Source organism: Octopus bimaculoides, chromosome 1 (assembly GCF_046866305.1).
Source record: "Octopus bimaculoides isolate indiv1 chromosome 1, ASM4686630v1, whole genome shotgun sequence".
Taxonomy (NCBI): domain Eukaryota; kingdom Metazoa; phylum Mollusca; class Cephalopoda; order Octopoda; family Octopodidae; genus Octopus; species Octopus bimaculoides.
Window position 1 is genome coordinate 133,888,895 of NC_142928.1, and position 12,500 is coordinate 133,901,394.

Here is a 12,500-nt window from a genome sequence, read left to right on the forward strand (position 1 = left end):
TGACACAGAATGTGACAAGGCTGACCCTTTGAATTACAGGCACAACAGAAACAGAAAGTAAGAGTGAGAGAAAGTTGTGGTGAAAGAGTACAGCAGGGTTCGCCACCATCCCCTGCCGGAGCTTCGTGGAGCTTTTAGGTGTTTTCGCTCAATAAACACTCACAACGCCCGATCTGGGAATCAAAACCGTGATCCTATGACCGCGAGTCCGCTGCCCTAAGCACTGGGCCATTGCGTCTCCACACTATGGATCTAATACATCGCTTACTTACCATCTTCAAAACAAACACTCGCTACAGTATTCGAAACCTCAGCCTTCAAAGTCAGCTTCATTTAGTCAGTCTACTACTGCAGCGGTGTCATCTACCTCCAAGCAGACGACTTTAAGTCAGTTTTATCGTCGGTCTGATCATCCGGTGAGTGCTACCGTACAACGTGACATTAAAATATCACTTGCAAACTGGATAGCTAATAGTGGTAGACCAATATCGATAGTAGAAGATGTTGGTCTTCAGCAAGTATTGCGTACAGCGCTTCAAAATACCAAATATAAACTACCTTGCCGGCGCACTATTGATAAAATGTTGGCTGATATTTATAACAGCAAAAAAGAAAGTGTTTTAGAAGCAGTGAAAAATTCAAAGGCAATTGCGCTAACAATTGATTTTTGGATATCCTTGGGTAATGAAGGTTATTGCGGAATGATCGGCCATTGGATTGCTGATGACAAGAATTTAATAAGTGCTATTCTTGAATGTGTGCATGTTGTTGAACAACACTATTCGAACAATGTTGCTGAGTTATATAAACAATTTGTAAAAGACTGGGATATAAGAAAGAAGATTCACTTTCTAGTAACAGACGAAGCACATAATTTGGTTTCAGCTGTTAATCAAACTGGTTTTGATCATATTCTGTGTTTGGCTCATAGACTGCAGCTGAGCATATTGCATGGGTTTAAAGCCGCAGATACAGAAACATTGTTGGTCAAATGTCGAAAAATCATAGGTCATTTTAAACATAGCCCTTTCCACACAACTGAATTGCAGAATTGTAGTGATTCACCATTGCGTAAGCTACAGCAAGATGTTCCAACAAGATGGAACAGTACTTTTCTAATGCTGCAGAGTCTGCTGCAGGCCAGAGAAGCAATAATCATCTACATGTCAGACAAAGAGAAGCAATATAAAGGTCTAAAACTGTTCGATTCTGATTGAGAAAAAATTTCAAAGTACATTAACGTTTTAGACTTATTCTGTCAGGCTACGGTCCTGTTTGGTGGTGAAAAATATGTGTCGTGTAGCTGTGTATTGCCACTGTTATTGTCTTTGACAAAGTACATGACTGTAAATGATGATGGTCCAGGTTATATAGCCAGATTCAAGGCAGCATCTGACTTCAGCAAACGTGTAGCTGACATAAAAAGTATTGAAATATTACAGATTGCAACAGCACTTGATCCACAATATAAAAACTTGAAGTGTTTATCAGACGATTCAAAAGAACAAACTTGGTTACTTATTGGACAACAAATAGCAGTTGGTATTGATGATCGGTTGAAGACTAATGCACAAGATGATACTGACAGTGTCAGTAAATCTCTATGCGAACCTAATGAAAGGCGCATTAAGCTGATGGAGTCTGACTCAGACTTAGAAGAGGGTGTCGAAAATTCTTCTGGTGAAGTACAGCGATATAAAATGGAGAAAAAACTTGCTGAATCACTTGATTTACTACAATGATGGAAACTTAATTGATATCCGAAATTGATATCCGAATTGATACATCGATATCCGAAATTGGCATTTTTTGCCAAGACTGTTCTGTGCCTACCAGCTACCTCGGTTCCGTGTGAACGATTATTTAGCTCTGCTGGTTAGATTGTTAACAAGACGCGCTCATCACTTGAACCAAATACTGTTAACATGCTTGTATGTTTGCATAACTGGTTATCCAACAACATTTGAGTAAGAAAACGCCTATGCTATTTCTTGCTTTTAACTGAGGTTTAATTGAAATATCATAAACTTGTCAATGAGTGCAACTGCAGACATTTTTGTGTTTTAATCGAAATTAACTATTAATTAATCGTTAATTTCTCAAAAGTTAATTATTAAAATTAAATTAATCGTTACCAGCCCTAGTAATATATATTACATGCTGTCATATGCCACTACAACACTGCTACCACCACCACCACCACCACCACCACCACCACCACCACCACCACCACCACCACCACCACTATCACCACCACCACCACATTGCAAAATATGTGTCAAAACTAGTTCGGTTCTATTCAACCCCAAATTACAGCACAATGTGGATCGGATGATGAAACATACTTATAACCGCATCAAGCAAGACAATTCAATTGTTCTCCGTTATGTAAAATAATAGCACTTCCGAGCTGAAAATCGTCACCTGATGTATTATTTACTCTACAAGAGGCAGAAATAGGATTCAACTAATAATGTATTGGCTATTAAAATTGACCTTCCTAATCCTGTCTCAACCTAGAATGGCTTATATGAACAAACTTCCCTTTACCATCCTATCAGATTTTAGCGCTTTATCAATTCTGTTGCGTAATGTCTGTTTCGTAAGTATGTGTGCAAGAGGGTGAATGTATGTTTGTGTGTAAGAGAGAGAAGACTCTGCGTGCGTGTGTGTGTGTGTGTGTGTGTGTGTGTGTGTGTGTGACACTAAATTAGTCTATGACTCATATGTTCAGTTCTCAAGAGAATAAAATAGTTCAATGTGTCGTGCATGGTAAAGTCGATTCCAGAGCGATTTCAACTATTCCAAACCCACAGACATGTGCACGTGTACAGACACACACATACGTACACGTGCACACGCATGTGTCATATATAGGTACGTACACACATACACACACACACATACGTATATATATATATACATATACATATATATATATATATATATATATATATATATATATATATGTAAACATACACACACATATATGCACGTATACATGTGTCTGTTCGCATCAATTTCGAAGTAGGTTGCTTGCTTTTGCGTGTGTGCATATGTGCGCGCGCACATGCGTATGTGTGCACGCGTGCGTGTTTATATGCGTGTGTGTAGGTGACTCTCTACAAATGTGAGAGTGCAGGTGCATGTGTGTCAGTTACGGTATGGCGTCTCTAAGCATTCTTCTTTGCACCTCACTTCAACAACTCCAGCTATTTGTTTATATTCCATCAATCATTAGCCTCCACCAATCACCTCCCTCCATTTGCCATCCATTCAAAGAAGCTATGCTCTTACCGCGCTGATCTCATTCATTTATCCGGTTTATAAACAAAATGTTCTACCTTTGATGAAGTTAGCTAATTTACGAATGCAAATGTTAATATATTATCTAAAGTCAGCTTTAAAGAAAACATTCAGAATCTGCAGACTTCGTGCCTTGGATATAGGGTTACAAGTTTACTGTACTTAATTACATCAGTAAATGCTGATGTAATGTCTTTACAACGAAGTACTTTTCAGTAAGGAAATGCAACATTTCATCTGCGTGTTGCAATTTTATATTGTAAAACAGCCAATAATAATAGCATACTTCTGGTATTAAAGCTTTTAAAGTTTATCATCTGTCACTATACGTTTACTAATTAATGTCTAGAAAAGAGAATCATTTTACTTAAGAACAATCCATGTTTTTATTTCCATGTTTTGCTTAACATACTTAAAGTAGGCGGAGACAGAGAAAGCTGAGACATACACACGCAACATTTATTGCAGTTAAGAAAGTATTAGTATTTTGGACTTCTGAGAGAATTTTTTAAGAACAAAACTGCTTTTGTTACCCTATCGGTGAACTTCTTTCAAAATTAAAGTGGCTCTGAGGTGGTTAAATAATGTACCAAGTAGCATAGCTAGGCGACGGCGGGAGATGCGATCGTCTCCGGGCGACGCTTTTAGAATGGCGGTACTTTTGGGTCAGTTGTGTAAGCATATATGGTAGAGGGAGGTTGGCAAACACAAAGCTGACGGACCCTCTCTTCTATTGGTCCTACTTCTTTTTCTTTTGGTGTTGTAAAAATAAAAATAAAAGCTGAGCATTTCATTGAACATATATAAATAATTGTAGGTGCAGGCATGTGTGGTATGAAGTTTGCTTTCCAGTCACATGGTTCAGGGTTCAGTCCCACTGCGTGAAACCTTGGGTAAGTATCTTCTATTATAGTCCTGGGCCGATCAAAGCCTCGTTAGCGGATTTGGTAGACGGAAATTGAAAGAAGCCCGTCGTATCTATCTATCTTTCAATCTGTCTGTCTGTCTATCTATCTATCTATCTATCTATCTATCTATCTATCTATCTATCTATCTAATGGACGGACGATAGTCACATCAACTCCGCGTAAGTTGGCTTGCTTCTGCTATGAAAAGTGTGTCTTGTATAATATTTTTCACGAGAAAGTTGTCCAACAAATAGTACTTTCGATTTTGCAATTTGTTTCCACAGGAAGCCTGCCCTGCGTGGCCTGTTTCTTAGTTTTGTGAATTTGTTTTCGGCTTGCTTAGCCATTTTCATTTCGAAGATGGCGTCTTCAAGCCATGAAGACAGTTTTCTAACAAACGCCGGTCTCCTTGGAGACACGTTTGATACTGAGTTTCCTACACTCCCTATACCACAACTTCATGAAAGAAAGACGGAAGAGAGAAATTTCACACAAACGAATACAGACGTAAACATGAATGCCAGTACCACCACCAACAACAACGATATCGTCGCAAAGCCGTTCACCATGACCTCCACGAAAAACAGTACCAGCAACACCAACACCACCACTACAATTTCACCTTCAACTGTTACAACTGACACCTCTGCCGCCGCCACCACCACCACCACCAAAAAAAAGACAAAGCAAATTTCGCTGAAGCGATAAGACAAAAGAAAACCATTGTATCATTCACTGCCCAACAAATCAAAGAGACAAAAACACTGCTTAGCAAAGAAGGCTAAAACTTACTCTTACACATCCCTAAAAATATATTAGAACAAACACACACACAAAAAACAATCATCTATAAAATACTAAGCACAAAAACGAAAAGACCTGAAAATGCACCACAAGAAAAAATTGAAAAATGCCTTCGCCCTGTATGGGCACATAAAGAATATGTCAATTGGTGGCATGAATTTGCCACTATTCAAGTGCGATTTCGCAGTGAAAACCTGGCCAAGCAATTTTCGACACTCACTCTTCGTACAGACAAGCTGGTAATGATACCCAGTTATCTTGGCCAGAGAGTGACAAAGGTGACAATAAAGAATGTGCTTCGAGAAGTAGAGACGCAATGGCTATTGTCTGCCATCTGCTTCGAAATGGAGGAAGCTAACATTTTGGAAATTGCTGTTTTAGAACAGCAAAATTGGGTGGCAAAAACACTGGAAATTCTTTTGCAAATCGATCAGTAATCAATTAATAAAATACCCACCTGTATTGAATTAACAGAAAGATACACGTTTTATGTAGTGGTGGAGGGCAGGCGGCCACGCTGTTATCTGTGCAACAGCGAGATTCATCTAAAAAACGATTGTCCATTGCCGCAAAAAAACAACAACAACAACAACCAAAATCTAAGAAAAAGCTTTACTACCCACACCACCATCAACACAAAAGACGATAAAAGAAACACCATCAATACCAACAATCGAAAACAAATCAACTCCTGAAAAAACATTATCAACAACAACACCAAGAACTAAAGATACAGGAAAAAAAAGAAGATACAAAAACTGATTCCCCCTCCCCTATATCACATACAAATCACACAAACAATGAACAACCAAAACCAACGAAAACAACAACACAACCACTTACACAAACATACATAGATCCTCATAACATGCCCTTACCCTCTCCCGATTCCTCAGAAATTTCGTCGGAAGACGAAAGTAGTGAGGAATGGCAAATAACCAGAAAAGGAAGGAGGAAGAGAAGCAAAAAAAAGAACAAATGCAAACACCAACAAAGCAGGGAGATACACAACTCCCGAAGACAGCACCAACACCACCAAAACACATACATCAACTATGCTCACAGCCATAAATGCTAAAAACACAGAGTTGATGGAGTACATCAACTCAAAAACAAACCTGACATAAGACGACAAAACAAACAACCACCCATACACAACACCTCCAAAACACATTAAAATTTTGCACGTCATACCCACCTTGCACCACACACTAAAATCCCTCTACCCCAATGTGGTAGGGGGTTGTCAGAAATACTCATCGAAAAAATTATACAGTAACCTCCTTGATGAAAAATCAAAGGAGGAGACGAAAATTTCGAACGGTAAGTAACTCTTTGTTCCTTTCGTTCGTGTTTTAAAACACACAACTCATTAGGACCATGATCAAGATTGGTTGTGTGAATGCGCGTGGCTTGGGGTCCCATTGGAAACAAGGGTACCTCTTAAATGACATAAAGTCACACGATATGGGACTCATAGCCATAGTGAGATCAGACACCATAATCCACGGGCCCTAAAGACTATGTTTGGCGAACAGTTTAACATTTATTTTTCTCCCTGTCTGCCACGGATGGGCGGTAGTGGCACTGCGTTACTTTTTCGCAAGAGTCTGGATCACGAAGTAAAGACAATATTCGTAGACCCGGGGGGTAGACTGGTTGTCCTGGATGTCGACGGCAGCGATGGGTGTGCATTTCGACTCCTATCAGTCTATGCACCGCCTTTAACAGGTCGGCCGGATTTCTTTCGACGTCTAGAAGTATTCTTAGGAACGTCTCGTCCTTTACTTTTAGTGGGGGATTGGAATGCTACCTTGGACACACATCTAGACTACGTGGGCAGAGATAGGAATAGACAGGGATGCAAATACCTCAGAGACCTGCTCAGACGCTTTCAACTGTCGGACAGGTACCGACTCGACCATCCAAATGCGCCCAACGGGGACATGGAGCAACCGCACTGGGTCGTCGAGATCGTATCTAGATAGAATACTGTGTAGGACAGTAAATAGGGATAGCTTAGGATGTCCACAATTCCACATAGTCAGCTACACAGATCACAAACGCGTGACGTCTACGTTAGACTTAGATAAGGCACATAGGCAGGGCCCCAGTTACTGAAAACTGAACGCGTCTTTCTCGTCGAGACAGGTTTTCAGAGCCCGAATTAGCACGCTAGTAAAGAGAGCTTTGACGGGAACCATCATCAACAAATTGTAGTTTGCCATCAAGAGAGCAATAAAAGCAGAAACGATTAGGTATAGCAAAGGACTAGCCATAGATAGAAACAGAGTAGAGGATGACCTAGTTAAGAAGTTAGAAGAGGCGATCAGAATTGGCATCGCATCCGACGTTTTGGCGGCGAGGTTGGCCCTCGACCAACACTTCAACGCCAAACACGAAGGGTGAGCTGTCAGGGCTAGGATGCGGGCTCTAAGAAACGAAGGTGTTAGAGCTGCGCGAGAGGCCCTGGTGGCGGAGGCGCAAAGGGGCAACAAATTCACCATTCGGTCTCTGGCAGATGAACAGGAGCGCGAATTGCTCGAGACCAGCAGGATGTGTGAGGCGTTTCAGCAGCATCTGATGCGCTACATCATAAACAGGGTAGTTAAGGAACCTGACATGGGTGGGGCCCTGATCAATTTGGATCAATCCAAAGCTTTCGATAGGGTAGACCATAGCAGCTAGTTTCGGTCCCGTCTTCTGCGGTTGGATGGCTGCCTTGTATAGAGGCATCCGTTCGGTAATTCGTGTGAATGGGCATCTATCGAGACCTTTCGACATTGCACGTTCGGTCCGTCAGGGATGCCCCCTCTCGTCGCTTCTGTAGGTATTGACTCTCGAGCCACAACTGCGGAAGCTGGCGACGCTGAGGGGAATCCCGCGAGAACTGGGGTGCGGGACGAGCGTGTCCGCATACGCGGACGACGTCACCATCATAGTGTCTAGCCACGAGCACATCGAGCTGGTCGGCGAGACACTGAAAGACTACGAAGCGGTGATGGGAGCAAAAATCAACCCGGAAAAGTCAGTAGGCTTGCGTCTAGGTATCCGGAGAAGCAAGCCCATGCCATCCAGCAGCGCCTCAGTAGTGGGACGCTGGACCAACGGGCCGTTCAAGTTGCTCAGGGTCTGGTTTGGTCCTGACCTCCAAACGGAGAACTGGGACAAGCTAACGAGTAGGATGGCCACTCTCTCCCGGCAATAGGCCAAGAGGAAGATGTCCCTAAAAGATCGGGTGGAGGTGGCGAACGCGTACATCACGTCCGTCATCTACTAATGCCTGACCGTCGTGCTTTGTCCCGACCCTACCATCACCAAACTGGAACGCATCTTCCGCTTCTTGTGGAAAGGAAGCGTTCAGATTATCAGGTGATCCGTTTGCTGCCAACACCCGCTGGTTGTTGCCGTGGTTGATGATGCGCACACATGCGCTGAGACTGCGACATCTCCGGCTCTACGTAGACGACGGTGGACAGGTGTGGTCGACGGTGGACAGGTATGGTCGACGGTGGACAGGCGTGGCCGACGGTGGACAGGTGTGCTCGTCTCCATGAACGAGCTGCAGTTGTGGATCAAGAAGAGGCCGAGGAAGGGCGAATGGCACCGCGAGTGTCACGTTGCTCTGGAGCAACTATGCCGTCCGGGTTGACCTTGAGCGACTGCATCATAACCAAAGCATTCTATAGGGGATTGGTGGAGGGGAGGTACGACGACGATCTCGGACGAACCTGGGCATCGACGAGGAATACCTGACCCGCCTGTTCAAGACGACTTTCGGGCCTAGACCTATGGACAACTTCCAGAGATCCCTGGCCTGACAGTGCTATCGAGAAGCGCTACCCGTTCGGGATAAGCTCTACAGGCACGGCTCGAGAATCACGGGACCGACCTGCCCGAGATGCAGTTAGAGCGACGAAACCTTTCTGCACGTATTCGTGCAGTGTCCAACCATTTCCGACCTGTGGGCTTATGCCGAACGACTGCTGTCACGTGTGGGACGAGACGGTTTATCAGCCGAGTCTATCGTCAATATTGTCGCGCCTCCTCCTTCAAACGGGAAAGAAGAGCTATTTTCATCGTACTTGTGGCTATGGCGAAAGAATGTGTCTGGTGGACACGTCTGAAAGGATTATAGACAAACACTTTTCTCTCTGGTCAATCTCTCATCAACTTCTTCAAGTATCACTTGAAAAGGAAGGTGAGAGTAGAGAGGAAAGTTTTGTCTAGCGAATGTTTCAAGAAAAGATGGGTGAATGTAGCAAGGATGGCTCGTGTGAATGACGGATCCACCTTGATCCTATGAACCGGAAAAAAACAACAAAAAAAAAGGGAAAACAGAGAGTTACTTCTTGTAAATGTGTTATTATGTGACATTATTGCCCGAGGTTACCGTGGTCTTTTCGTAGGTTTTTCTTTCCACCGATAAACCTCCCCACTTTTGGGAACTTTTTGTATCATTTCAACTTTTTGTATATCCCAAACGATTTCGATCCCTTTTGATCGTTGTCCCTATTTTTATTTTTTAATTTCAGTTGTTTTCGCCCCACTCAAAAAGAAAAACTCTACATTATATTTGCCCCCTCTATGTTCAGCCCTGTGTGGCCAATAAAGAAAGTTATCTATCTATCTATCTATCTATCTATCTATCTATCTATCTATCTGTGGATCTTTTTCGTTTTCTTCCAACCAGTTGAAATTTTTTGAATTTTCAATGGATTATTTAAAAATTTTTCTACACTGTATCAATTTTACATGCTGATGGCGAAAATACCAGTCATTTTCAACTAAAATTCATAATAAAGAAGTTAGAAGCATTTAAAGTTACATGACTTTAGCCAATGAAATAAGTCCAATGTCCTCACAAGCGGAAGTCAAAACTGTTTTGTTGCCATGGGAACTCCAGTATACCGTTGTTTACCCACAGAACCATATAAAAATTTTGAAAATGAAGACAGAAGGGGAACCATAAAGATTGAATGAAAGACGAATTTTTGAAGCTAAAAACATTACGGAACCTTAAATTTTTATTTAAAAAAAAAAAACGAATAAAAAGATTTTCTCGGGTTTTCTTTTAAAAAATGTATTTAGTAAAAGAAAACAATGATGAAATAATGAATATTTTCTGGGGTTTGACGTAATGAAAGAAAAGGAATATCTTTTTATTTTCTCCAGCCACTTGAAGATATATCTATCTATCTATCTATCTATCTATCTATCTATCTATCTATATATATATATATATATATACATATATATAGTTCAAATTTATAGAAGAACAAAGACGAAGAGACGAAGACAGGTGTATGAACAACAAGCAAGTGCATTAGTTTGACGCTCGGGGAAATGGAAAAGTCTCTTACGTTTCAAGCCTATGCTCTTCGATAGAAAGGAATAAGAGGAAACAAATAGAGGGAGAATGAAATGAACGTGCTGATTTCAGTGGTCCAAAATGGTCCAACATATATATGTGCGCGCTCGTGCGTACAATTAGAATAATATTATTGCCATAGTTATGGCTCTTGCTTTCGACAAGCAAGAAATAACAGCCAAAATGAAACAAAGCACATGGGCTTTCAATAAAAGAAAAGAAAACAATGATGAAATAAAACTATTTCTACGAAGAGATCACATTTTTTGTACACACGGCATCACATAAACTTGCAGAGATCTGTAAAACGATGAGCGCCACAACAGCGTTTATTCCCTCGCTTGAGACAGGCCCAAATGCTTTCTACTTATTAAGCAAAAGTCTCGTCTTGCGAGTTTAAAAACTCAACCCTGTGGTTCACCGGTCTATGGCGAAATTGGTAACCTGGTATCTTAGGAATATGTATGAGCGTCACAGGTTACTGCAAATAGTTGTTCCCGACAAAATTAATTGTCAAATGCAATCTTCAAGTGTGTCGTGGTTCTGAGAAGGCAGAGCAAAAAGAAAACCTCGAGTTTCGTGACAAACACCACCGAAATCCACTATTCGGGTAGCATTCGACTCCGGTTATATTTTTAGCTCGCTCCAGTAAATAACTCCTATAGTCTACTGCGGTCAGGGCCGGGTTAAGACCCTTAGAGGCCCTAAACACTTGAAATGTTTTGGTGCCCTCGAACAAAAATAATTCAAAATGTAAGGTATAATAGACCATTAAATGAATTTTTATTTCTCAAAATGAAACAAAATTCACAGTAAGATGGAAAATAATGTTTTTTTTTGTACGCTTCCACTTTATTTATATTTGAAAAGTTTTCTCCTTCGTTTTGTTTCTTTATAAGTGTGAAGTGTTCGATGATATCGTTAAAATAAATTTTACGTAAAACTTCTGCTTCTATACTGAGACATTACGAATATTCTTTTAGCAAGTTTAAAGTGATTTCTTTCGTGCCATAAACCATTTTCATTTCTATGGTGCCCCAGTCCCTCCTTATAAAACCTAATAATTGTCAACTCTTTCGCCTAGCAGTATGGGTAAACAACAGTAACCTAGCGTTGCTATGACAACTTTCGACTTCCGTTGAGAGGACACTGGTTAACATTCTTTGGCTAAAAACGCATAACTTTAAATGCGTCCAACTCCATTATTTTTTATTATTTTTTGAAAAGATGAATGGGATTTTCGTCATCAACATGTAAAACTACATCAAAAGTACATTTTTTGAAAATTTTCAGATTAAAATTAATGGTTGGAAGAAAACATATGTGTGTATGTGTGTGTCTATGTGTGTGTGTATGTGTGTGTGCATGTGTGTGAGTGTGTGTGTGTGTTTTTTTTTGTATCTTTCTTTCCCCCACCGCTTGACAACCGGTGTTGGTATGCTTATGTCCTTAGCAAAACGGTTCTCTAGAATAAGTGTCAAACTTTTAAAAAAATAACAATAGGTACTGCAGTCGATTCATTCGACTGCAGTTTCTCAAGTCGGTGCCCCAGCATGGTCGCAGTTTAATGACTGAAACAAGTAAAAGATTAAAATCTGTATATTCCCGGTATACATACTAAACTACAAATACTACCAATAAATAGATGAGTAAGCACACAAATGTACTCACACACAGACACCTTGTGTGTGTGCATGTGTGTGTGTGTGTGTGTGTGCGTGTGTGTGTGTGTACATACAGCCATTTAGCTCAGATACGACAGATACCATTACACTTTAAAAGACTTATAAAACAACACGGTGATTAGACTTCATTAAGCAGGCGACACTTAATAACAGACAGGCCACACTAATTATTGTAGCAACAAATACGGCGACACTAATCATCTTTGACCGTAACGATCTTAATTAATTCCACCCATCGTTACATTGTAACGTTAATTCTCTTTCACTCACTCTGTTTACATACAGACATGCATACATTTTACCTTTCGGTATTAATACTGCTTCTATATCTTTTACTCTTTTACTTGTTTCAGTCTTTTGACTGTGGCCATGCTGGAGCACCGCCTTTTAGTCGAGCAAATCGACCCCAGGACTTATTCTTTAGAA

The 12,500-nt window shown here is 40.9% G+C and overlaps 1 protein-coding gene across 10 annotated transcripts in view; it reads left to right on the plus strand.

Annotated features, from left to right (window-relative positions):
• LOC106870292 (large neutral amino acids transporter small subunit 2) overlaps positions 1-12,500 on the plus strand; it is a 280,148-nt gene that overhangs the window by 29,164 nt on the left and 238,484 nt on the right. For 4 of the 10 annotated variants that reach the window (XM_052970761.2, XM_052970799.2, XM_052970778.2 and 1 more), the window contains one exon: positions 4,124-4,199. The exons of the other annotated variants lie outside the window; for them this stretch is intronic. In XM_052970761.2, the coding sequence (XP_052826721.1) occupies positions 4,124-4,199 (76 nt within the window). The remainder of the gene's footprint in view (positions 1-4,123; positions 4,200-12,500) is intronic. 10 annotated transcript variants of the gene reach the window in all.